General features: G+C 33.2%; 1 protein-coding gene across 13 annotated transcripts in view; it reads left to right on the plus strand.

Moving 5' to 3' along the window:
- The window catches only part of LOC129757875 (potassium voltage-gated channel subfamily H member 7-like), a 505,815-nt gene that overhangs the window by 474,150 nt on the left and 5,302 nt on the right, over positions 1-26,363 (plus strand). For 12 of the 13 annotated variants that reach the window (XM_055755238.1, XM_055755232.1, XM_055755234.1 and 9 more), the window contains 6 exons: positions 8,854-9,044; positions 9,411-9,553; positions 9,646-9,839; positions 15,243-15,334; positions 15,598-15,710; positions 16,047-16,121. In XM_055755238.1, coding sequence (XP_055611213.1) covers positions 8,854-9,044; positions 9,411-9,553; positions 9,646-9,839; positions 15,243-15,334; positions 15,598-15,710; positions 16,047-16,121 — 808 coding nt within the window. The remainder of the gene's footprint in view (positions 1-8,853; positions 9,045-9,410; positions 9,554-9,645; positions 9,840-15,242; positions 15,335-15,597; positions 15,711-16,046; positions 16,122-26,363) is intronic. The other variant, XM_055755237.1, reaches the window with a different exon arrangement.

A 26,363-nucleotide genomic window follows, 5' to 3' on the forward strand; every position in this document is an offset into this window, starting at 1 on the left:
CACGACTACTAACTTACTCACCTTCATATCTTTTGTGCAAGACAGCTTTGCTAGGAAAACCCAAACTGACGCCATATATACTGACCTTTCTGCTGCATTCGACAAGGTGAACCACGATATCGCTATCGCAAAGCTGGAACGTCTGGGTTTCTGTGGATCCCTTCTGCACTGGTTCCACAGTTACTTAACAGGTCGAAAGTTATCCGTTCGTATTGGTGTGCCTCAAGGAAGTCATTTAGGACCACTAATTTTCGTGATATATTTTAATGACGTACTCTCGCTCCTTGACTGTAAAAAACTTGCATATGCCGACGACCTGAAACTCTTTCACACCATAAACAGCCAAGAGGACACCAATTTCCTGCAGCAGCAGTTCAATGTGTTTGCTCAGTGGTGTGACATGAATTGCCTGCCCCTGAATCGCAGTAAATGCTCGGTCGTATCATTCTCACGTAAGCGACACCCTCTTATTGCGGAGTACGTTCTCGGAGACGGAATCATTTCTCGAGTGGACCACATCAACGATCTGGGCGTTATTCTCGATCAACGCCTGGAGTTTAAGACTCACACAAACTACATCGTCGACAAAGCATCCAGAAATCTTGGATTCTTATTTCGCATGGCCAAAGACTTCAAAGACGTGTATTGCCTGAAAAGTCTTTACTGCTGTATAGTTCGTTCCATCCTCGAGTATGCTTCCGCTGTTTGGTGCCCTTTCTACCAGAATGGGGCGGAACGAATCGAGGCTATCCAGCGTCGCTTCTTGCGGTATGCCCTACGCCATCTGAACTGGCAAGACCCGTTCCGTTTACCAAGCTATGAGAATCGCTGCCACCTTATAGACCTAGATACGCTTCAAGCCCGCAGAAACGCTACGCGCGCTCTAGTTGTTGCTGATCTTTTAACGTCGAGAGTTGACTGTCCCGTTTTGCTGGAGGCCATTCCTCTCAGCGTGCGTCCCCGAGGATTGAGGAACCAGCTTTTGCAGCTCTATGTTCCTATTCGTCTCAACAACTATGGAGCGAACAACGCATTTATCGGCATATTGAAAACGTTCAATCGCTTTTCTGAGCATTTCGACTTCGATGTTTCGAGGAACGTGTTCCGGAGAAAAATTTTAACTGTTTCAAGAACTGTATAAACCTGTGTTAATTTTTATCTTGTACTAGCTGACCCGGTGTGCTTTGCTACACCTTCAAAAATTTTTGAAACTTGTGGTACCTAGTTATTTAACTTGTTATTTATTTGCACAAAATTTTAAGTTCAATTTCAATATCATTAAATTTTTTTTTCAAAATGAATTTGCAAATTTTTTATTTTGAAATCTTAATTATTTTTTTTAAATCCGTGTTTTAACCCTTTTTATGACTCTGAATTTCTTTGCTTAAAAAGTTTATAACTTATGCCAAAATATTTTTTTTATAAATATGAAACTTTGTCAAACTCAGTAACAAAATAACATCATGGGACATTTATTTTACCTATTCGTTCTCGAATTATCATACGAATTACCCCCATTAATATATCCCTAATTGAAAGAAGGTGGGTCTCATAACATCAGAAAAACACTTCTTGTATAGAAATACGATCCCACGTCATATATGGCCCCATTCTCGATAAGTTCTCGAGTTATTCAAAAAATTGGTGTCCCTCTCCCTACTGAATATCTCCCCTCTGGCAAGAGAAGGGGTTTTCAAACCATCGAAGAAACATTGCTTGTACACAAATTTGCTCCCATAATAATTTAATTCTATTTTCTCGATAAGTTTTAGAAATATTAAACAAATTTTATCAATGCCCTCTTTTCCTTCTATATCGTTCCACTGATTTGTGGTAGTGATGCTAAACTACCGGAAAAAAACATATCTTGAGCTCGAATACCCTCTCATGCCAAATTTGGTTTCGATTGATTTATATGTTGTCGAGTTATGCTATAAAATTTGTATCGGAGCCGCTCTTCCTACCTATCCCCTACCTGGAAGAACAGGATCAAGATTGAACATTCCGTGTATTCAAATACACTCCTATGCCAAATTATTCTCCAGTTGCTAAATTGAATGATTGTTCCATTTGTTAGATAAGTTTTTGGATTATGCAAAACAATCATACATATATGAGCTTCCGTCTTCCCTAACTGCATTCTCAATTGAAGGAGAAAGAAGTCTCAAATAAGCTAATAACCATTTTACGTATTCATGCCAAAGCTTTCCCATGCCAAAGTTATTTCCATTTGCTTGATTAGTTCTCGAGTAATGCGAATAATTGTAAAGGAGCCCCCCCCCCCTCCCCCTCTCCTTCATATCACCCCACTGGAAGGAGGCAGTAGTACCAAATATTCACATAAACCTTCCCTGTGCTCAAATACCCTCTCAACCCAAATTTCATTCCATATGCTTAGTAAGTTCCCGAGGGATGTAAAAATTATATGGGAGGACCCTCCCCCCTTAAGATTTTCCGACTTGAAGGACGAAAGGTTCTCAAAATATCATAGAAACATTTATCGTAATCATATACCTTCCCACGTCAAATTGGGTGCCATTAGCTTGATTATTTATCCAGTTATGCTAAAAATTGTAAAGGAGCACCCTCCCCCCCTTTCTATATCCTCACTGGAAGGAGGGAGGGGTACCAAATATTCATAGAACTGTTTATCGTACCCATATACCCTTCCTAGCCAAATTTGGTTTCATTTGCTCGAATAGTTTTCAAGCTATGCAATAAAAAAGTGGTAAAAGGCCCCCCCCTTCTTCCTGTATCTTCAATGGAAGGAGGGAGGGGTTTGAAATAATCATAGAACCATTTTTTGTATCCCACTACCCTCCTATGCCAAATTTTGTTCCATTAGCTTGATTAGTTTTCGAGTTATATGAAAAATTGTAAGATAGCCCCCCTCTCCCCTTCCTATCATCCCACTGAGAAGAGGGAGGGGTACCAAATATTCATAGAAATATTCCTCGTTCCCAAATATCACCCCATGCCAAATTTGATACCATTTGCTTGATGGGTTCTCGACTTATGCAAAAAATGGTCTTTTGTTTGGGAGGCCCCTCCCTCCCTTCATGAGAGAGGGAGGGGTCTCAAACCATAATAGGAACCTTCCCCTGCCTCCAATAACCCCACCTGCCAAGTTTCACGCAAATCGGTTCAGTAGTTTCCGAGTCTATAGGGAACAGACAGACAGACAGACAGACAGACAGACAGACAGACAGACAGACAGAAATTCATTTTTATATATATAGATTGTAATTACTATTAAGTTATCATTAGGATCTACATATGATCTGTTGATTTTATTCTAATAAACAATGTGTGAAATTTATAGTTCAATGATAAGAAAATAAAACAGCCAGTCTAAGCCAAGGCTTAGAGATTAGAGCGTATGTCGTCTAAGCAAAAGATCGAATCCATAGGCATACATAGGATTCTTCTTGAGCATTCAAAGCACGCTAGCTGACTCTTTTGGAAGTTTGACCATTTAAGTATATGGATGGATCTTTCAAAGGAACATAACGTTGTACTTAGGATCTCTTATGAGTGAATTAAGGTAACGTAAGGTTGTACTTCGGATCTAACCTATGTGTGTGCTCATAAAATGCTCAATCAGTATTCACCTGGCAATAGTGAAAGCACACATTAAAATAACGCGGCAACGCTACAAAAGATCTAACAACTGGTCGCAGTGGTCTCCCCCAACAAACAAATAAAACAAAATAAAAAATAACTGGAATGAAAAAGGTTTCTTTTATATACAACCAATTAACATCTTAGTAACATTTACCTAAATTAACCCACAAGCAAAAATAAAGAAAAAGAAATTAGAGCTTCGAGTATTTGTATTAGGATATTATCAGAGGATTTAAGTACTCTCTGGAGCCACTTTTTTTAAACTTGAACAATAATATCTGTTATAAAAAATAAATCAAATTTCTCATTCATTACATTAATTAAAATGTTCACGATTGAATATTTATAACTAACATAAAGTTGGCAGAATTTTTCCAAAACCCGGGCCATGCTGTCCGGGTTATTTGATTAAAAAACCTGGCAATATCTGGGCAAATGGTTTTGAAAAATTTCAAGCCCGGAAAATATCCGAGCAAATTTGGCCAAAAACCAGGAATTGTTCGACAAAAACCAAGAAAGAAAACACATTAAACTTTTTTTTTTAAATCGAAACACATGGGCAGATTTGAAATCGTTCTATATGCTTTAAAAATCGTTTAAGATAGTTGAAATAAAACTAATTGATATAGAAATCATAATAACATGATTTGATTTTTTTTGTAGATTTAACAAATGAAGCAAATAAATCCTGGTAAAATACGGGATTTTTCCAATAAAATCCGGATATCCAGACCGACCCTAACCTAACAATATTCAACTACTTAACTACTCACGATAGTCAACAGAATAAGCCATATCTAAAACTAAAAATCGAGATATCCATTACTTTATAGTGAATCACTTTGATTATAAAAAAGTATTTACAATTTGTTTTGCCGAGTAGAAATATATTTAAAAAAAACATCGGCTTTAATTTTATTTTGTGATTTTTTTTCTTCTAAATGCTCAACTTCACATACAAAAGCGTTTTGATAAATGATACAAACCAACAAAATTCACCCTTTTCCGAGAAGCAAAGAATTTATTAGCTTATTTAGATTAATTTGGGTGCCCTGAATCCAAATATTTAATTAATTTTTTGTTTTAGGTTTTGAGGTTTGAAAAAACCTTTGAAAATAGGTAATCATTTAAGAAGTTTCAGCACTTGTTTGACAAATCTGCAAAACATTACAAGAATTTTGAAAGAAAAATAAAATTTTGCGTAGACCGCAAGTAATTTTGATTTCTGCAAAAAAAAGGCAATAGAAGTTCTTATCTTGTCTTTTTTTTCCCTTCCTGTAATAAACGAATTTATGAAAGATTAACTAAATTCAACCAAATTGAATTTTAGAACAACAAATTTGTAAAATAAAATAAATCTTTTTTATCTTTATTGGGTGAGATCAGAAAAACTAGAAGTGATAAAATAAAGTATTTTACTTTTTTTGATCACTGTATTTCTGAAATTAGAAAATTTAAACTTAACATTATTCTTCGATTATAAGGATGATAAAACAATTCAGAATCAGCTTTTGTTATTCATGTAGGTTTTGATTTCATCAGTTATCAATGATTGATAGACTAAACCAAACAAAAATTTCGAGCTCAAGACTCAATATTCATTCAAATCAGTCATAAAAAATAGGTACTTAAAATGCGGTTCCCTGGAGTTATCAATTGAATTTTTCTATTCAGAATATATTATCTTTTTGAAATCCTTTATATCTTATTTTAAATAACAAAAACATGGTACGCTTCCTTTATTTTCATTACTTTAAGTCTTGTTTTTCAAATCGATCACGATTTTTTAATAAATCATTGAAAAGTTCGAAAAGTGATTGGAAGAAGCAACTTCATAGTTAAAATGTGATGAGCCGTTCTAACCAAATTAGTCCTACTTACTTTATGATTTCAATATTTACAACAAAACTCGGAATTCTTTGTTGTAATTTCATCATTTTTTTATTGATCAATCAATACAATCCTTTAATGATGAATTAAACGCACAAATATATAAAGTTGTTATTGCTAACTTCAACAATGAGCTTTGTTAGCCTTTATAACTAGAAGAAAACTATTTTATCTCTGACATTGATCACTTTAATTAAAATTTAATATTTTCAACTTTTCATCAAAATAAAAATCAAACATCAAATATGCGTCTTGAATAAATTCTCTCAAAGCTAATCGAGAATTCACAGTTCTATTAAATGTTTTTTATAATTTATGTTTTTACCACGGAATTTTTCGATCAACCTTTCCATTGAAATGAAAAAAAAAAGTGACCCAAGGTGATTCAAACTAACAATAAGGTATCAAAATATTAATATTTTGCTTAACAAAGCTTTATTATGGTTAATTTACTGAAATTTATATTAAAACTCGGATTCAACTCTTTTTAAAAGCTAGTGTTGTTTTATGTACAGGCCCTGTTCGTTGTTGGCAGTTTTCGATTTTGACACATTCGATTTTTGCAACAGCCAATTTTGGCACATGTGCCAAAATCGAACGTTTTTTTTTTGAAACGACATCACCTTATAGTTTTCGCTATAACTGAACCAATTTAGACAAGTACCATAAATACGTTTTTGAGTCCTTAACAGTTGATAGAATACAACTGCAAAAACAAAAATTGAAAAAAAAACTTATAAAGTACTCAAAATTACTAAATGATGAAAATTTCATAAAATTAAAAAAACAAATACAAACAAAAAATGACGAAAAATAACTAAAAAATCATGTAGAATGGAAAAATAACAAAAAAAACCAACAAAGTGCTAAATACCTAAAAAAAACATGATAAGAAAAAAAATATACTAAAAATGACCAAAAATTTACTAAGAATTATGTTAGTGATAAAAATAATAGTTTGTTTTTGTGTAATTAACTGAAAAAAGTAGAGAAAAAACCGTTCGATTTTGGCAACACCAAATTTTCCGACGTGTTGCCAAAATCGAACAGGGTCTGTATCCTATTTTTGTATATTCTGATTCTTATGGTCGAAGCTTTGAATTCTGGATTTTTTTCCAAATTAGAAATGTTATTCTTTTTCTGGTGCTCCGGGAATATTGATGATTGATAAAATTCTTAAGCTAGACTGCTTTCAATTTGTTTTTCAGCAATCTTCTTGTTCAGAATAAGAAACATCGTTTAGAACTGTGTTTATTAATGACTTATCAGAAAAAGTATCGTTTTGAAGCTTTGATTCTGATTTACCTTGAATCGTATTGGTAACATTTTTTTATTTTTCGAGTTTATGTGATAGTCTTTACTAGGAAAATAGTTTAAGAAATCCATTTTCTTATTTATTGTGCATATTTGGTAGATTGTTCTATCTAGCTAAGATGAATTTCGAAACCATACATCACAAACCACCCTTCCCCTCCATGGATGGGGCTGTAGCAAGGTATACCTTTTCTGACATCCAAAATGTGGCATCGTTGCGCTGTCACTATTTTCTCAAAAATTTGGCTAAACGTGGTATTGTCAAGCATAAAATAAAACCAAAATTTTGGCACAATGAAACAAAATTTAGCTTAAAAGTCGTGTTAGCAAAATTTGGGAAAATTTTATCCTTCATGTCTTTTCGAGGTGATGGTTTGGAAGAATTACCAAAATTCTAAATTTTGTTTTTTTTTCTATTCGTGCCTATGCGCCTACAGAAAACTAATTTATAATGTAAGATAATGAAACCTCAAAATGCCTGTTTTGCTATGACTGAAAAATCAATACTAAATAACATGCGTGCTATGCCGGTAATGAACGAATTCGCTGTTTAGTTATCCATATGCGTATTCAAGTTTTCAATACGAAAGATTGGCTTCTGTTGTTTGATTTTGTTTTTGAATCTATGAAAAGTTTCAAACGGACTTCTTTATCCTAGCTAGATTGCCTGATCTTATACGCACTAGCTCGGATATTTGTTACACAATTTCGGAAAGGTCCTCTCCTGACCAGTTGCCCGAATTTTGTTGGGAATAGATCAGATTTTTTCCCGGATTTAGCCACTTAATTTGCAATTGCAAATTGCTCTAATTGAGTTTTAGTAATTTTTTCATCTTTAAAAAAAAAGAAATCTTTTCGACAAGTTCAATAAACATGAACGATTTTTAGAAGCCTTAAATACGATTCAAAGTCTGCTAAAATAATGTTTTTAATGGTTTTTATTTTAATTTTTTTTTCAGTCTTTTTTTTATTTTTCCCCAAATATGTCCAAGTACTTAACGGCTATTGCCCGTATCTTGGATTAAAAGTTTTATTATAAGTGAAATTAATAAAAACCATAATCGAAACATGCAAAAATCGTGTGCACTCTCTTCTTTGTGGTAACAACATCTGACCATTTCTATCAAGGGCTCATAGATACTACTTCAAGGTCGCCAGGTTACCTGGATTTATCCGAGTTTGCCTAGATATTTAATACAAAGTTTGGGAGAAGTCTGGCCGTTGTCGGTTGTCCTGATTTCATTGAAAAATGCCTGGATTTTTTCCAAATTTATTAACTTTTTTCGTCAAAATGAAAATAAAAACAGCAAAATTCGTTATAAAAGTGTTTTTTTTTGTGCCCAAAACGAAACTTTTTGAGCAAATTTAATTAAAATAATCATGAAAGGTTTTATGGAAGCCTAAAACAAAATTTCAAATCTACTGATAAGTTTTCATGAAAAAACTTTTCTCTTGATTTTTGTTTATAAATTCCTGGAATTTGGCTTAATTTGCCTGGATATTTTCCGGATCTTTGATCGAATTTTTTCAAATCGTATGCCCGGATTTCGCCGGGCCCCAGAAACGTGTGAAAAAAATCCTGGCACCCTTATACTATATAATCCAATATTTGAACATGACTCACTAGAACACTAGTAAAATTTATAAGAATATCAGTTGTGCATCTTATCTAATTTTTTTTAAATATCCACTACTAAACACAACTGTGATTTTCAAATGGATAAGCCGACCCTTTTATCCTCTAAGTAAATGAAAGTTTAAAAAAAACTTTTACGAAACCAGTAGTGGTCCCATTAAGAGTACAAGCAACGTGTCGGCTGGTTGACGCCAATCTTCAATGGGGGCTGCCCTCCATTATGTACACGTCAGTGGCCAGCACCCGCGTCACGTATGAGCGAAAGTGGTCGTACATTTTCACGGCCACAGAAAGTTGTGTGCCACAATCTAACACGAAAGCCTATCGACCTTTTACCATTTGCTTCACTCACACCGGACGTTCTTTCTGCTTTCCTTTCCTTCATACAGATTCCAAACCCTCTAAGGCAACGGCTGGAGGAATACTTCCAGCACGCATGGAGCTACACCAACGGGATCGACATGAACTCGGTGCTGAAGGGGTTTCCCGAGTGCCTGCAGGCGGACATTTGCCTGCACCTGAACCGGAACCTGCTCAACAACTGTTCGGCCTTCATCGATGCCAGCCCCGGATGTCTGAGGTAAGTCCGAGCGAGTGGGTTGATGGCTTCTCGGTAGGTAATTGAAATTCACAATTCAAAACCCATTGCTAAGGAAATCGGACCACATGGTCTGGCAATAGTGGTGGCTCCAGAGAGTCCTTGTTATTTATCAGGTTCTATAAGCAGCTCAAGTGCTGATAAAATAATTTCAAATGAACCAGACAGAAGCACGATTGAAATGTGAAAACTCGTCTGTATTTTTTATTTTGCATTCGGAAGTAAACCCAATCAATTATGCACTTTATGTTGAAAACTCTTGGGAATAAATCATCCCAGGAATCTATCAAACAGATAACAACTTCCCACGCCCTTTTCTCCTATTTCTTTGCATTTTCACTCGTAAAGAGCTCTTTCGCTAAAGTTCAAAACGACTCACGCCCCTCCGGGAGATACGCTGGTCCACAAGGGGGACGTCCTGACCCATCTCTACTTCATTGCGAGGGGCTCCATAGAGATACTGAAGGACGACGTAGTTATGGCGATATTAGGTGAGTTCTGATTAAATTAGTTTTCGAGTGGGTTGCAACTCAACTGGAAATAAATTCCCTTTCTCTTTTCTCGATCTCGTTCCTCTATTCAGGAAAAGATGACATATTCGGCGAGAATCCCTGCATCCACACGACGCTGGGGAAATCGAACAGTAATGTTAAAGCATTGACTTATTGTGATCTACATAAGATTCATAGAGATGACTTATTAGACGTGTTAGATTTATTTCCGGAATTTTATGATAGTTTTGTAAATAGTTTGGAAATTACGTATAATATGCGAGATGTGAGTCTACTTTTTTGATCTTTTTCCCCCTATTTATTAAGCAAACAAACGCAGTGCGCAAACAAAAACAACCGAAACCGGTTGTTTATTTGGCACTGTTACACTCTAGCTTTGTTGTGCGCTACATTAGTCAAGTTTTGTTATTCAATTCACAATTTCAATTAATTTTCTTCAATAGTTTGTAACACTTTTCACTTATAGGAAAATAGAAATAGTATTTTTTAAATATAGATTGGTTTCCCATTAAGATTTTGCTAATGTTGAATTTATAAAGTTTTTTTTTTTAATAAAAATTCAAGTTTTCAATGTTTTCTTTAAACTAGAATAGAATCCACTATAATGAGGATAAAGAAATGTTGAGTGCAAAAATTACTTGAATACGAACTCAAACTAGGGCTTCAATTAAAATAAAACCTAAATTTTAAACAATTACTCCTGATAAAAATACGCAATTCAAACTTCAAACTTGACAGACAAACTGACAAACTTGAATGACTTTAAACAAGAATTTTTATTTTTGATATAATTTTTCCCATTTTTGTTAAATTTTACATCTACAATTTTTGAGTTCTCGTCTTGTGTATTGTATCTAGAAATTTTTCTGGTTATTTCCATTTTTACTAAAACTTTTATGAATTTTTCTCCTTTTTTGATTTTTTGACTTTGTGATAATTTTCACTTTTGACATTTTTTAAATTTTGCAACTCATTTGATATTTTTTTTAATTCGTTGACATTTTTGTATGTTCTGACCTTTTTTTTTAGTTTCATGACTATTTTGACTTTAATTGAATGTTTTCAAATTTTTTGTCATTTTTGATTTTTTTTTTTTTTGATTGTTTTGAGTTTTTTGACTGCTTCAGATTTTTTGATTTTTTTGATTGTTTTGCCAATTTTTTAACTTTTCGAACTTTTTTGTCTTTTTTGTAATTTTTGGACATTTTCAACTTTTTTTTTACTTTTTTATTTTTTTAAATTTGATTTTACTATTTCATCTTTTTGACCTTTTTGACCATTTTTATTTATTTTTCAGCTCTTTTGTTTTTTTTTTCTTTTTTCACTTTTCTATACCTTCCAAGAAAAATTTAAACAGTCTTCTTGGATTTTTTTGGAAATAAAAGAAAATTATTTTCGACTTTTCCAAAATTTTTGACTTTATTTTTAACTTTTTCTGACATTTTTGATAATTTAAGTTTTTAATCTGACTTATTTCGACTTTTCGTGCATTTTACCTACTTTAATTTACTTCCATTGACGTTTTCGACGTTTTTTACTTTTTTTTAAGATTTTTTTTACTTTTGTGGGTTTTTTATTGTTTTGTCTTTTTTGACTATATTAATATTTATATACTTTTTTGCCTTTAAAACATTTTTTGCATGACGTTTTTGACTTTTTTGATTTTTTTCCTTTTTTTATTTTTATTTTTGACTTTTTTTACATTTTGATCAAAATTTTGATTTTGAAATGTTTGACTTTTTTAACTGTCTTCAATATGACATTTTCTGATAAATCAACTTTTTAAATCTACTTTCACTAGTATGGCTTTTTCAACATTTTTTAATTTATGGATTTTTTTCTACTTTGTGGACCATTTTAAATTTGAAGACTTTTTTGAAGTTTTTTACTTTTTGAATTTTTTGACTTTTTGTACTATTGATTGTTTTGATTATTTTTTTTTTTTTACTGTTTGGACTATTTGATTGTTTTGTTTTTTTTTTTAATGGACTTTTTTCAACTTTTTTCAATTTTTATCGTTTTTTTAACATTTCTTACTTTTTTTTACTTGTTTGAATTTTTAGAACTATTTACTTTTTTGACTTCATTTTTAAACTTGTTGATTATTTTGACATTTTTTCTTTTTGCCTTTTTTCAAATTTTTATTTTTTTTTTAAATTTTTTGCCTTTCAAGGATTTAAAGTCTTTGACTTTTTCAAGTTTTCTGTATTTTTCGAATTTTCGGACTTCTTGACTTTTTTGACTGTTTTAATTTTTTTTTTTAACGGTTTTCGACCTTTTTTACTTTTTGAACATTTTTAACATTTCAAACATTTTTGACTTTTTTGACTCTTTAGGCTTTTTTGACATTTTTACAGTTCTACGTTTTTTACTTTTTTTTTAACTTTTTGAACATTTTGGACTTTTTTTACTTTTTTGAATTTTTTGATTCTTTTTAACGTTTTCTACTTTTTTTACTTTTTTGACTTTTTTGACTTTTTTGACTTTTTTGACTTTTTTGACTTTTTTGACTTTTTTGACTTTTTTGACTTTTTTGACTTTTTTGAATTTTTTGACTTTTTTTACTTTTTTGACTTTTTTGACTTTTTTGACTTTTTTTACTTTTTTGACTTTTTTGACTTTTTTTACTTTTTTGACTTTTTTGACTTTTTTGACTTTTTTGACTTTTTTGACTTTTTTTACTTTTTTGACTTTTTTGACTTTTTTGACTATTTTGACTTTTTTGACTTTTTTGACTTTTTTACTTTTTGGACTTTTTTAGCCTTTTGTGACATTTTTGACATTTTTGACATTTTTGACATTTTTGACATTTTTGACATTTTTGACAATTTTGACATTTTTGACATTTTTGACATTTTTGACACTTTTGACATTTTTGACATTTTTGACATTTTTGACATTTTTGACATTTTTGACATTTTTGACATTTTTGACATTTTTGACATTTTTGACATTTTTGACATTTTTGACATTTTTGACATTTTTGACATTTTTGACATTTTTGACATTTTTGACATTTTTGACATTTTTGACATTTTTGACATTTTTGACATTTTTGACATTTTTGACATTTTTGACATTTTTGACATTTTTGACATTTTTGACATTTTTGACATTTTTGACATTTTTGACATTTTTGACATTTTTGACATTTTTGACATTTTTGACATTTTTGACATTTTTGACATTTTTGACATTTTTGACATTTTTGACATTTTTGACACTTTTGACATTTTTGACATTTTTGACATTTTTGACATTTTTGACATTTTTGACATTTTTGACATTTTTGACATTTTTGATATTTTTGACATTTTGACATTTTTGACATTTTTGACATTTTTGACATTTTTGACATTTTTGACATTTTTGACATTTTTGACATTTTTGACATTTTTGACATTTTTGACATTTTTGACATTTTTGACATTTTTGACATTTTTGACATTTTTGACATTTTTGACATTTTTGACATTTTTGACATTTTTGACATTTTTGACATTTTTGACATTTTTGACATTTTGGACATTTTTGACATTTTTGACATTTTTGACATTTTTGACATTTTTGACATTTTTGACATTTTTGACATTTTTGACATTTTTGACATTTTTGACATTTTTGACATTTTTGACATTTTTGACATTTTTGACATTTTTGACATTTTTGACATTTTTGACATTTTTGACATTTTTGACATTTTTGACATTTTTGACATTTTTGACATTTTTGACATTTTTGACATTTTTGACATTTTTGACATTTTTGACATTTTTGACATTTTTGACATTTTTGACATTTTTGACATTTTTGACATTTTTGACATTTTTGACATTTTTGACATTTTTGACATTTTTGACATTTTTGACATTTTTGACATTTTTGACATTTTTGACATTTTTGACATTTTTGACATTTTTGACATTTTTGACATTTTTGACATTTTTAACATTTTTGACATTTTTGACATTTTTGACATTTTTGACATTTTTGACATTTTTGACATTTTTGACATTTTTGACATTTTTGACATTTTTGACATTTTTGACATTTTTGACATTTTTGACATTTTTGACATTTTTGACATTTTTGACATTTTTGACATTTTTGACATTTTTGTCATTTTTGACATTTTTGACATTTTTGACATTTTTGACATTTTTGACATTCTTGACATTTTTGACATTTTTTGACATTTTTGACATTTTTGACATTTTTGACATTTTTGACATTTTTGACATTTTTGACATTTTTGACATTTTTGGCATTTTTGACATTTTTGACATTTTTGACATTTTTGACATTTTTGACATTTTTGACATTTTTGACATTTTTGACATTTTTGACATTTTTGACATTTTTGACATTTTTGACATTTTTGACATTTTTGACATTTTTGACATTTTTGACATTTTTGACATTTTTGACATTTTTGACATTTTTGACATTTTTGACATTTTTGACATTTTTGACATTTTTGACATTTTTGACATTTTTGACATTTTTGACATTTTTGACATTTTTGACATTTTTGACATTTTTGACATTTTTGACATTTTTGACATTTTTGACATTTTTGACATTTTTGACATTTTTGACATTTTTGACATTTTTGACATTTTTGACATTTTTTACATTTTTTACATTCTTGACATTTTTGACATTTTTGACATTTTCGACATTTTTGACATTTTTGACATTTTTGACATTTTTGACATATTTGACATTTTTGACATTTTTGACTTTTTTGACTTTTTTTGACTTTTTTTGACTTTTTTGACTTTTTTTACTTTTTTTACTTTTTTTACTTGTTTTATATTTTTCTGACTTTTTGCACCCTTTTTTACTTTTTCGACATTTTTGATTTTTTCCAAACTTTCCATTTTTTTAATTGTCTGCCAATTTTTTTGACTCTCTTGTCTTTTATTTTCTTCCAAATGACATTTTCAACTTTTCAATTTCATCTTTCGACTACTATTTCGACATGAGATTAACATTAACCATTTTCTCATCTTAACGTTTTTCGATTTTTATATCGAGGATTGTAGTTCAAATTTACCTTGTTCTTATTTCCAGATCAAAAATATATTGATACCTATAAGTTTTTTTTCACAATAAAAAAATGAAATTCAATTTAAATTTCAAATGGAAGGCACTCGCAGCTTAGTTATCAGTAGAATTCAAGCCAGATCAGTTCGTTCATGTATTTTTATGGATAGACACAAGCACTAGCTAATAGATGCGTGCCTTTGATAGTTTCCGATTGAAGTTTTCCGATTGAATTTATTTTAACTATATTTTTTCCGAGCTTTAATTCAATAGTCACGTGCACTGCGGAAACCAAATAAAAGCACACGCAATAAAACACGGACACATGCACACATTCGCGCGCATTCAAGCAAACGCAAGCACACACACAGCGAATTAAAATTAAAAAAAATACAAAAAACGACTATACCTTTTCAAATGAATAGTGATGATTTTGCTATTTTCGTTCTTATCTCTGCATCGGCTTTTTTGCCGAAACTACTACTATTTGCGGTTTCGTCCCTCCCGTCGTCAACTTGTGTCACTTCCGGTGCGACTGCCGGTTCAACTTCATACCCTTCCGCTTTCACACATACCAAACTGACACACATACACGCACACACACCAACCACAAAAATAGGAGGAACAAGCGGGAATAGAGTTAAGGCATCGGCATATGCGACTCGGCTCACAGGACAGGGACAGCGATAGTCGGTCCTACGTTAGGAGATTGTGAGTATTGGCCGACCAAAGAAAAAAACGACCGGAAGTTCCGGGGCACACTGCTGAAATGTACCCCTCCAGGAAATATTCTATTAAATGAAACGTGCTAATTGATGTTGTTTGTTTCGCAAAGCACTGCTCGTAAATGGTGTGTTGTCTTTGTGGAAGAATTTTGCTCTGAGACCAGCAGCGGTGTGCCCGAACTTTCACTTCTCTCCAAAAGGAATTAATGTTAATTAAAAACTTTTCACTTTCCCCCCTCTTCTTCTCAGACACACGGTGCATCATCAGCGAACAGGCCAGACCAAATGTGATATTCCAAATGATAGAAGTTCGGGACAAATAAGCACTAACTTCGACGACGATCGAAAGTTTTCTATATCAGGTGAGTTAAATAATGGACACTGATTAGTCAAGAACATTTTCACATTTCTGCTAGCAGAGAGAGCATTATTTTCGAACTTGATTCAAGTCTCGTTCACCGAACTCGAATATACCCTTTTTTATCAATTTCAATTCAACACCACCCGGATTCTCGGAGCTTGAGCGCTAAAGTAGACACTCTTTCTTATTTTTTTCTTTACATTTTCTTCACTTTCTCGCCAACATCAAAATTGAAACACCATCCCCCTGAAACAAAAAAAATGACACAATCAATCGATCAAAACTACAACACGAAAATATTTTTCAAAAAAAAATATTGTAAAAAAACCAAAACAAGGAATGATGTCGCAAATCAAGCGAAGCATACCAGATCTTAGATCAAACAGACATCAACCATTGACCAGCACCTGTGGTAAGCCCAATTACGAGACACTGTGTGTGTGAAATCCACCCCAGATCATGATGCAACCCCACTTTTGTGTTTTGAGTTTGAGAATTTCGAGCAAAAAGTGTTACGTTTTTTTTTCTTCCTTTGGTTGATTGTCGTGCTCTGCTGAATGCCGCTGCTTACGAATGTAAATGTTTACGCGCCCCCTCCGTTACAAGACCGCAATAAAGCTGGCGGGATCAATAAAAAAAAGCTTTAAGCAGCGCATATCAACGAATGAATTCTGAATCTCGGTTGATCCCTCCAGCTTTGATCGTCATGGAAAAGCGAAATTTGCTCTTCAACAGTTTGTATTTCTAAGTGTTACTACGCTGGAGTTTGAAATTTTGTGTTCATCTTTACAAGTTTGTACATACCTACATTTCATAGCATTCATCAAGAAACTGCCATTTCATTAAGACAGCAAAAATTTTCATCCGCCATCTGTCATGTGAATGATTATGAAATCAACCCAACTTATAATTTTTTTTTAAATTGTTTTTGCAATGATGAATTAGTTTCGGGTATAACTTCTTGTTATGTTGTGTAGATTGCGGATAGAGAATTTTATATAAATGCATAAGGTAGGGGAGAAGAGGTTGCCGAAAACAATAATAATATTTGAACAGTAAATAGGGTATTCGAAAAATGCTACACTTTGTTTTGTTAATAACTTTTGAATGCATGGATGGAAATTGATGACATTTTCGGGCGCCATCTATTATATATACTATAAACCACTCTTTTTCCAAATCCAGGCTATTTTTGATTACATTTTCTGTTTCCTGAAGCTTGACCTTCAAAATTACTCAAAATCTTGGATATGGTTGAAGTTAAATTGAGCCGATTGTCCTTCTTCGTCACAAAAACAATAGATATATTTGACTTTCTATAACTCCACCACAGCTTTTGCGTAATGACACGATTCTAAATCCAACCAAAATAAATTATGAATTTTTTGGACCTATTGAAAACGGTCGCATTTGGAGGCAGTTTTCGTTATATATTTAGCAATTTATCGTGTCAATGTTTCTTAATTTTTTTCTCGTTGTTCGACTTCGAAAATATAGACGAGACTTGTCAACAGAAAGTTTCTGGCTGGAAATCTGCCAGGTGTGCGCTAAGGAGCTCATTTTACTGTCCATTACGATTTTTTTTTTTTTGAAAATATCTCCCCACTAGCGGCCCAAATATTGTGCGCACGGTTTGACCACCGTATTCTTTTTTTTTACCGGTGGGCAGCTTTTCTAACTTCTAGAAATGAAGTCAAGCTTGATTAAATTTAAGCTCACTGTTAGACCCCTGGGACTTTTTCAACGAATTAACATATGAACTTTGATTGAATAGTTTATTTCGAGCTATTTTTGGGTCTCCTTTAAAAGGGGGGGAGGGGGAGAATTTCCTGGATTTTTCTCAATCCTACCTTTGTCTATAAGTTTCTGTACTGAATGCTATCTCGAAATAAAAAAAAATCTTGGGGAATCCTTTATGAGTTCAAAAAATCATTAATTTTGCATCATTTTTTTTAACGGACGTACCCTGAAAGCCCAGGAAAAACACTCTGTATTCAGTCATTGAGAGTCAATTTGACATTCCTCGCTTAAAACCAGTATATCTCTCTTGTTTCTCAACCAATTTTTACAAAGTTTATAGTTTTTAAAACCTTGTAAACTAACTCAAATATGTTTTTCATACATTATTCACCTACAATACTTCAACTTTCGGTTATTCGAAAAATTTCACTTAGTGTCCAAGAAAGTTAGAAACTATACGTTGCAAATGAAGATTTTTTTGAAAATTTTTAAGATCTAGACCACAAAAAATGAATTAAAAACACCACCATACAAACCGTACCTTTCAATAAATGAATCGTCAAAATTCTTTAAATAACACCAGTTAAATTTAAAAAAAAAGGATTTGAAAGTTGGTGTGACTTGGCACATTTTTGCATTTTCAGATATTTAAAATACGAAACAAAGAGTTTTTGACGAATTTTTCAATGTAGCTGTTTTTGGAACTTTTTGTCAATTTGCAATTTCTCAGATTTCCTTGCACTTAAATTCAACTTTGCACTTGATTTTGGATATATTCACGCAAGATATTCCCAATAAATTTATATTCATTAGAAAGGAAATTTCATACCAATTCTAGTGGTGTAATTACATGAGCGCTGCGATACTTTACCAAAAAAAGAGCTACATTACAAGATTTACAAATAATTTTTTAAAAATCATTTGGGAAACATATATAGAGGTTTTAGTCAGGAGTGTCAAATTGACATTCCAGCGACTGTAACGGGTAAAAATTTCAGATCTGGGTGGGGGTTAAAATGTTTCCTATACAAAAAAATAAAATGAAAATATTTATTCCAATAAGTCAATTGTTAGAGTGTTGAATTCTCGATGCCATATTTTCAAATCAATGGTAACTCTCAATTCTTTTGAAAAAAAAATCCATTATGTATCTTATGGGTTCACTTGATCTCTCGAGTCTTAAAAGATATGTTTTTCTTCTATATGGATGTTTATCATTACCAAGCACGAAATTATTATTAATTATTCAATAATTTCCTAAAAATTTCGTTGTAAAAGGACTCAAATGGAGCTTTTATCTAAAAATAAGAAAATTGCGCCTGTAAGTATGCAATGAATTTAGGATATAGTAGACAAACTTTTAGAATTCTTTTTGTTTGACACTTATAAACTGTGAAATGAAAACTGATAAGGCTGAAAAAGTCAATTGATTTTCAAATTTTGAATGATTTTTGCCAAAGCTTATGGCACCCTGATTAAAGGATCAAGTCTCCTTTAGCTTTCGAAATATCATTATTTTTTTAATCCCACGAAAACGCTGTCAGAAAATGCAAAAGACGCCGATCTGCAATTTTTTTTCCAAAAAGATATGATGAAAATACGAAAAAAGATATCAAGTATTCAAATTCTCACCTTTATCTATATTAAAGCTGCTTAACGTTTCTTCAGTTAATTCCTTTGATGCAGTTGCCGCAAGACTAGGATAACTTATTAATGTATTGAATTTCTGAGACATAGTTCTTGTACTCTTTCTTCGTGATAAATTCATCGAAGCATTTATTTTCCTCAATTGACAGCGCTCTGTTTCTACCTATTTTCTAATACTGACCCTGAACTTCTTATACAGTTATACTTGGAACACCCCAAGCAAAGATTGCGGAATCTTAACGCTCCCGTTGTTTAAAGTGAACTTACCGTTTTCAATTTTTAGAAACGTTTTTTTGGTCAACATAAAGGAGAAAAACCAGTATGGAGAGTGTCAATTGATGGTTAACGTCAGTAGTGTTGTGGGTTTAATATCCGCCTCAATAGGGAACTGTTTACGCAGGGTAAGGTGATTTTTATTTGTAACGAAGCATTTGCCGTTATATCGATGATCTCTATTTAACGGATGGTAATCCTACTGCAAAAACGACTACCCTTGTGATGTCCTCGAAAAGCTTACGCATCAGCTGGACTTGCTGTCCAAAAAAGTCGACGATATGGCTCTACGTACGACTGCATTCCCGTTACCGAACTTTAAGCGCGTTGCCTCGGGAATAATAGAGTATCGCAGGTTTCTTCAACGATGACTGCGACATATTTTGTTGATCTTAGTAACCTTTCAGTCCCTTTTATCGTACCTCTACCCCCTAAAGCCCTACAGTAAAAGTGCGGCAGACTGAATTTCTCACCGATTTGGCAGCACTGAAAAACTTCTATAATCTTTCAACACTGCCAATAACGTAAACATTCGCATGACTTCTTGTTGATGTGTAGCTGTGTCGCAGATTGTGAAGTTGGTTTTCGTTTTGTGAATATTATTTAATTTGTTCTCCGTTGTGTCAATTGTAAAAATAAAAATGAAGTGCTTCTTTCCGTTTTGTTCCCATAAATTTTCTCCGCATTCTTGATTAATATCAATTAAAAAATTGAAAGTCAAAGTCAAACAGATTACAATACTTCCCACGAATACAAAATGGTAAAAATGTTTATACTCGATTGGAACGACTTCTGACAGTTCGATTGGAACTCCACGGTGACAGTCTGCCGCACTTTTATTTTAGGGCTTTACTACCCCCGACACCCAAATTTTGACTATATTAAGCTGGCCTTCAGCCCCAGATCACGGACGCAGACGTTCAAAAAATAGTTTCTGGATCCAACCATGCCGTTAGAGATTAAACGATTGCTTCCAAAAGGCGTTAAAAATCGGACTAGATCCAATGCACAAAGATATCGATTTGAGTCCTACATCCTGGCTTTCTGGAATACTGTTTCATGAATTTGTGGATCAGCCAAAAAACGACGACTCCTGTACCATCTGTTCATTGTATTCGGAACCAGAGAACCGGGGAACCGACGACGTGGGAATCATCCGGTTCCCACTTCAGCTGATTAACAAGATGAGACTTCAGTTCTCTTAAGGTTTTATTGCGACGCTTCACCGGTTCTGGGAGTATTAGCCTGTATTTCTTGAGTTTCTACAATGGACGCAACGAAGTAGGCATTTGAAAGACCTCAGAGTCCCTCGACTCAGTCGGCAGCTTCCAGCGTCATCAGTCGTCCCAGCCCTGATTTCGACGGCGACGATGAGGTTCTCCAGCCTCATCTCCAGGCAATTCATCTGGTTTGATAACATTTTCTATGCGTGATGAAGTTTCAGTTAGCCACAGATAGCCTGCATGCGCTGTCAACATGCCTCGCCCGATATTCGCCTACCTCTACTTGGGTGTCAACACCAGGACGCTTCGGTTAGAGCCTTTTGGAGACCCCGGAGTCCTTCGATTCAATCGCGCTGTTTCCTGTCGTCCTGGCCCTGAGTTCGTTGGAGATGACGGGGTTGTCTAGGCCTTTTTTACAGGCAAGTTCCAGCTTATGCCAAGAACTTGCCATTCGCGTATCCTGTTTCCGTTCCACCACGGAGGCATCCAGCTAAATCTTCCAAACCTTGTTAATCCTATGACTTCTTCCGGGCCTCCAGCACCGGGACGAAACGAACTAAGAACTATGGAGACCCCTGAGCCCTTCGACTCAGTTCCTCAGCGACTCAGCGTTGTTTCCTGCCAGCGTCAACAGTCGTCCCGGCCCTGAGATCTTCTGTAGCGAAAGGGTTCTCCAGCCCCACGCAATGGAATTTACCTTTCCAGTGATCGTCGATCGCGCGCTACGTTTGAATCGTCCAAGTCCTTCAACATTTTCTACCAGAACGTCGGTGATGTAAATAAATGTTTGATCGACTACTTCTTGGCGACTTCGTGTTCCTGCTAGGACGTCATTGCCTTCACCAAAACTAGTCAGATTATCGGCCCAGATTACGCAGTGTTCCGTTACAACCGTAGTCTCCGTAACATCAATAAGTCTACTGGAGATGAGGTGTTACTTGCCGTGAAAACTACATTTCCAGCTCAGCCAATTGAAGACGATTCCTGGGATGATTTAGAACTTGTTTGGATTCGCATTGATTTACTAACCGGAACCTCTACTTTTGAGTAGTATTCGTGCCCTCTGACCGTTCTAGAGGCTTGGTTTTAGCTGAACCTTTTTCGCAATGCCTGTCTAAAGTAAGCTTCATTTGCTCTCCGGAATACGACATACTCATCATCAGCGACTTCAATCTGCCTGATTTGAAACAGTGCTCCATCCCAAGCGGCTTTTCATTCCCGGATCCTGCTCTTTCTTCATTCTCCAACATCTTTCTAGACTCCTTGAGTACCGCAACTCTTTAACAGATCAACAAAACTGAAAATGAAAATGGCCGTATGCTTGATATCTGCTTGTGCTCCATTTGTTAAAACTATCCCGCATCATCCCGCCCTAATGATTACACTCGATGTCACTAAAATACATGCCTCAGAAGAGGAAAGCACATGTTTCTATCACGATTTCAAGAACGTTGATTTCGAAGCTATATCCCTAGTCCTGCAATCCATTGATTAGGAGGCTGAGCTCGATTTTTATAATCCCAATATCATCGCCTCCAAGTGTCGAAACGCAGCACAGCTACCAATTTACGGACCCCTTGGGTTACTAAAAGTCTACGCCGACTTTAGACGGCTAAACAGCGCGCACTACGTAACTATACACGGTGTGTTTCGTAGAAGGACTTTAAGAAAAATAACAGTAACGCTAATTTTTGCATGGGCAGAAAAAAGAGCTTTTCCTGGTTCATTTCCACCAAAAATTAAAATATTTGGTCGGTGACCCCCCATACAAATTTTTTTTTTTGAAAATTTTCCATTTGAAATCTTTAAAAAATACACATATTGTTTAAGTGTTTTTTAATTTTTGAGGTGCTTATTCTCTAAGTTCTTGCTTTCAATATTTTTAAATTTAGCTGGTAGCACAAAAATCATATAAAAAACTTTGAAAATTTTTCAAAATTATTTCAAACTAGTTACAGAGCTATTAAAACGAAGAAAATTTCATAAAAATACCTTCTAATCCTAAAATTTAAAAATCAGCTGTCAAATCCTGTCAGCAGTCTGAAAGGGTAAAATTATCTGAAATTCTTAGAACTATCTGGAATAATTTTAATCCATTTTAATTCTTTATCTTTAGATAATCTGATTGTGCAAACACTGGAGGGTATTTTATTAAAAAAGCTCAATGATTAAGAAAATCAGTTAATACTAGGAATCGCTATAACTTCCGCTATAACTGCGATCTGGAGCAGATACGTTTGTCTTAATTTAAGCTTTTAAAAAATTAAGAAAATCAGTATTCAAAAGTAGACGATCCGTTAAAAACAATTTTTGATGAGAGTTCACTTTTTATTCTTCTCCTGAGTAAAATGTCTTAAAATGCCATTTGCACTTCAGACTCAATGCAATTCACAACAGTAATTTAATCTTGCTTATATTTTGCATGTTACTTTCATTTGATAAAATGATCAGTATAAGCCCGGAGTGTGTTGTGAAACGTTTTATTTCTATTATTAAGCAGAATTTTAGTAACGTAACTCTCCTGTACACTGCGATTCTCCAATTTTATTCAAAGAGCAAGCATTATTACGTTTAAGGTGAAATAATCCTAGCTTCTAAAGTTTTCTTACAGTTTTATATGGTTATGATAATTTTTTAAATTCTTTGTTTTAAATTGAATTTTAAAGTTTTTCGGATTTTTTTTTTTTAAATTGATGAATCTAATCTAAAACTGTGATAAATTTTAAATTTTTCCAAAAAAATGCATTTTTGTTTTTTTGTTGATCTTAAAATTACAAAAATCAATAGTATTTTTGGCAAAAAAGAATTGCAAATGATCGATAACAAACTAGCCTGAAACGCGATAGATTCATCATGTTTTGTTCCTCCATACTCATTTTAGTTATTCTACTGAACACTGCAGTTCTTCTTTATTATTTATTAGAACATTAATGAAGCATTAATGTAACATTAGAAAATCATAATTTCTACAATTTTATACCAGTTGTGATAAAAACCTCTTTTTTTCAATTAATCATAGAAATTCATTAAGACTAAAAAAAAGTTGGATGTAAAAATCTGGTCTGAAACCGTCGATAAAATTTAAAACTTCTCCAAAACAAATAGTTTTTCATCCTTAATTCATTAATTCAAAAATATCATCAGTATTTGAATTCTTACCCAAAAATGAAGTTCAGATGGTTGATAGAAAATTTATTCACCTTCAATATGAGAAAAAGTAATTTGAGACTGATATTATGTTGCCGAAGATGTACGGATTTCAGTGCAATTACTTTTACTTTTAACTAAATTTTATATTTTCAATTCTGTTGAAAACATGTCTGCTAAGATTTGTTTAAATTTTAATCTGTGGTAAAAGAAATTGAAAAATACCATAAGCGAGTGGTACCATCAAAAATTTAATTTTTTTCCCAAAATGTGTATTAATATGCATCTGAGCATACAAATATTGTGGAATTAATTCAAAGAACAATTAAAAAAAAAAAGACATTTTTTTTAATATTTCGTTGGAAAGCAATCAAAGAATGCTGGACTGTTGTTATTCATGTGTCTTTAAATTACATTAAACCAGAATTAGATTTCCAAGATCTACACATATGAATGTAAATATAGGTTACATTTGGGTAACACCAATTGTAACAAGGATATTCCAAATAATAAATTTCAAGTAAAATTTTCATATGAAATAAGTTTTTCAATCCGAATCACTTATCTTTCTAGGCTTTAAAATTTTTTTTATGTTTAAGAATGACATCAATTTGAATAAAAATTAAATTTTTAAAGATAAACATTGCAATTCCATTGCACTGGAATAATTTTTCAGATTGATTTTTCATAAATATAGACTATAATTCTTTAAAAAAAATAAATCGTATGGGGACTCACCGACCAAATATTTTAATTTTGCCTGAAAATGACTCAGAAAAGGCTAAATTTTCAATTTCTGATAAAAATTAGAGTTACTGTTTTTTTCTTTTAAACATCTTCTAGAAGCACACCGTGTGTAACAAGCACAAGTCCCTCAAATCACTAACATCAATAACATATCAATACAACATATCGCTAATTGAATTCTGCCTATAAGAAATCCAGTAAGCATTGCTACCACAATTATATAAATCGGTTACAACAGAATTTCAAGAGCAATCTGAAATCATTTTGAAAGCACGTGAAGAACTAGCGGAAATAATCAGGGCTTCCGTCTCACATGTTCGTGAACAGCAACACAGTGAACTCTGATCCCGAAATTTGTGATCTATTTGTCGGAGAAGTTCTCTAGCATTTTTTCAACTGGATCCATTTCTCTTGAGCAACTGACTAGAGCTGTGTGAAATATTTTACCTATAGGTTATTCGTTTAAAGGTATCTTAATCGACGATGCATCCATATTGAATGCGACAGCTAAGCTGAAAAACTCTACATCTATGGGCCCGTACGGAATCTCTGCTTCTTTTTAAAGCGCTTTATGCCTCTTTTGCTGTTTCTAATTAGGCATATCTTCCAATCATCGCTGGATGGCGAAATCTTTATCTCACTGCGAAAGGAAGCCCACATGCTTCCTGTTCACAAGAAGGGTGCCAAGAGAGATGTTAACAACTACAAAGGAATATCAGCGCGATAGCCAAATTGTTGGCATTGGTTATCTTGGATCCCACTAATTCTTCCTACTTGCACCAACTTTCCAACGATCAACACGGGTTCAAGCCTAAACGAACCACGACTACTAACTTACTCACCTTCACATCTTTTGTGCACGACTAATATATGGAAAATAATTAAACACATCAATTTAATACCGTGTTTTCTCGAAATAAGCTTTTATGCACTTATACCCCTTTGGCTCCAAGGGCCTCATATATACTGATCTCGGCTGCGTTCTACAAGGTGAACCACGATATCGCTATCGCAAAGCTCGAAGGTTTGGGTTTCTGTGGATCCCTTCTGCACTGGTTCAGTAATTACTTAACGGGTCGAAAGATCCGTTCGTATTGGTGACTCTTTTTAAAATAATGTTCTTGCCTCCTCCGGTGTGCCTCAAGGAAGTCATTTAGGACCGATCATTTTCGTGATATATTTTAATGGTGTACTCCTTGACTGCAAAAAACTTGCATATACCGATGACTTGAAACTCTTTCACACCATAAACGGCCAAGAGGAAATCGATTTCCTGCAACAGCAATTCAATGTATTTGCTCAATGGTGTGACTTTAATTGCCTGCCCCTGAATCGCAGTAAATGCTCGGGCGTATCATTTTCTCGTAAGCGACACCCGCTTTATGTAGGGTACGCTCCACACAACTATATCGTCGACAAAGCTTCCAGAAGCCTTGGATACTTACGGGACCCCTTCCCGTGATCCGATCTGGTCCAAAAGAAATCGGCCAAAGTTATTCATCAAAAACTTGATTTCCGTGTTCCTTCCGAACAAAATGTCCCAAAATCTCATACAAATTTTAGGCTCGTTGAGCGACCCCTTCGCTTGATCCGATCTGGCCCAAATTTGGCATGAGACCTTGTATTAGGCCTAGGATCAATTTAAGCCTGCAGTGCATAACTTTTTCAAATATCGGGTCATTTGGGGCACTCTAACTCGAGAAAAAAAATCCAAAGTTTACAAATTTTCGAATAATTCCATGTCAATTGATTTCAGGAGAAAAACTAGTTTAAAGAGAAATCGAATATTTTCTAAATTGGTAAACCATAATTAATGTACGATTGTTATTATGTAGTCCTACAATTAACTATGTTCAATATTACCATCGATATAATTC

This window comes from Uranotaenia lowii, chromosome 3, assembly GCF_029784155.1.
Source record: "Uranotaenia lowii strain MFRU-FL chromosome 3, ASM2978415v1, whole genome shotgun sequence".
NCBI lineage: Eukaryota > Metazoa > Arthropoda > Insecta > Diptera > Culicidae > Uranotaenia > Uranotaenia lowii.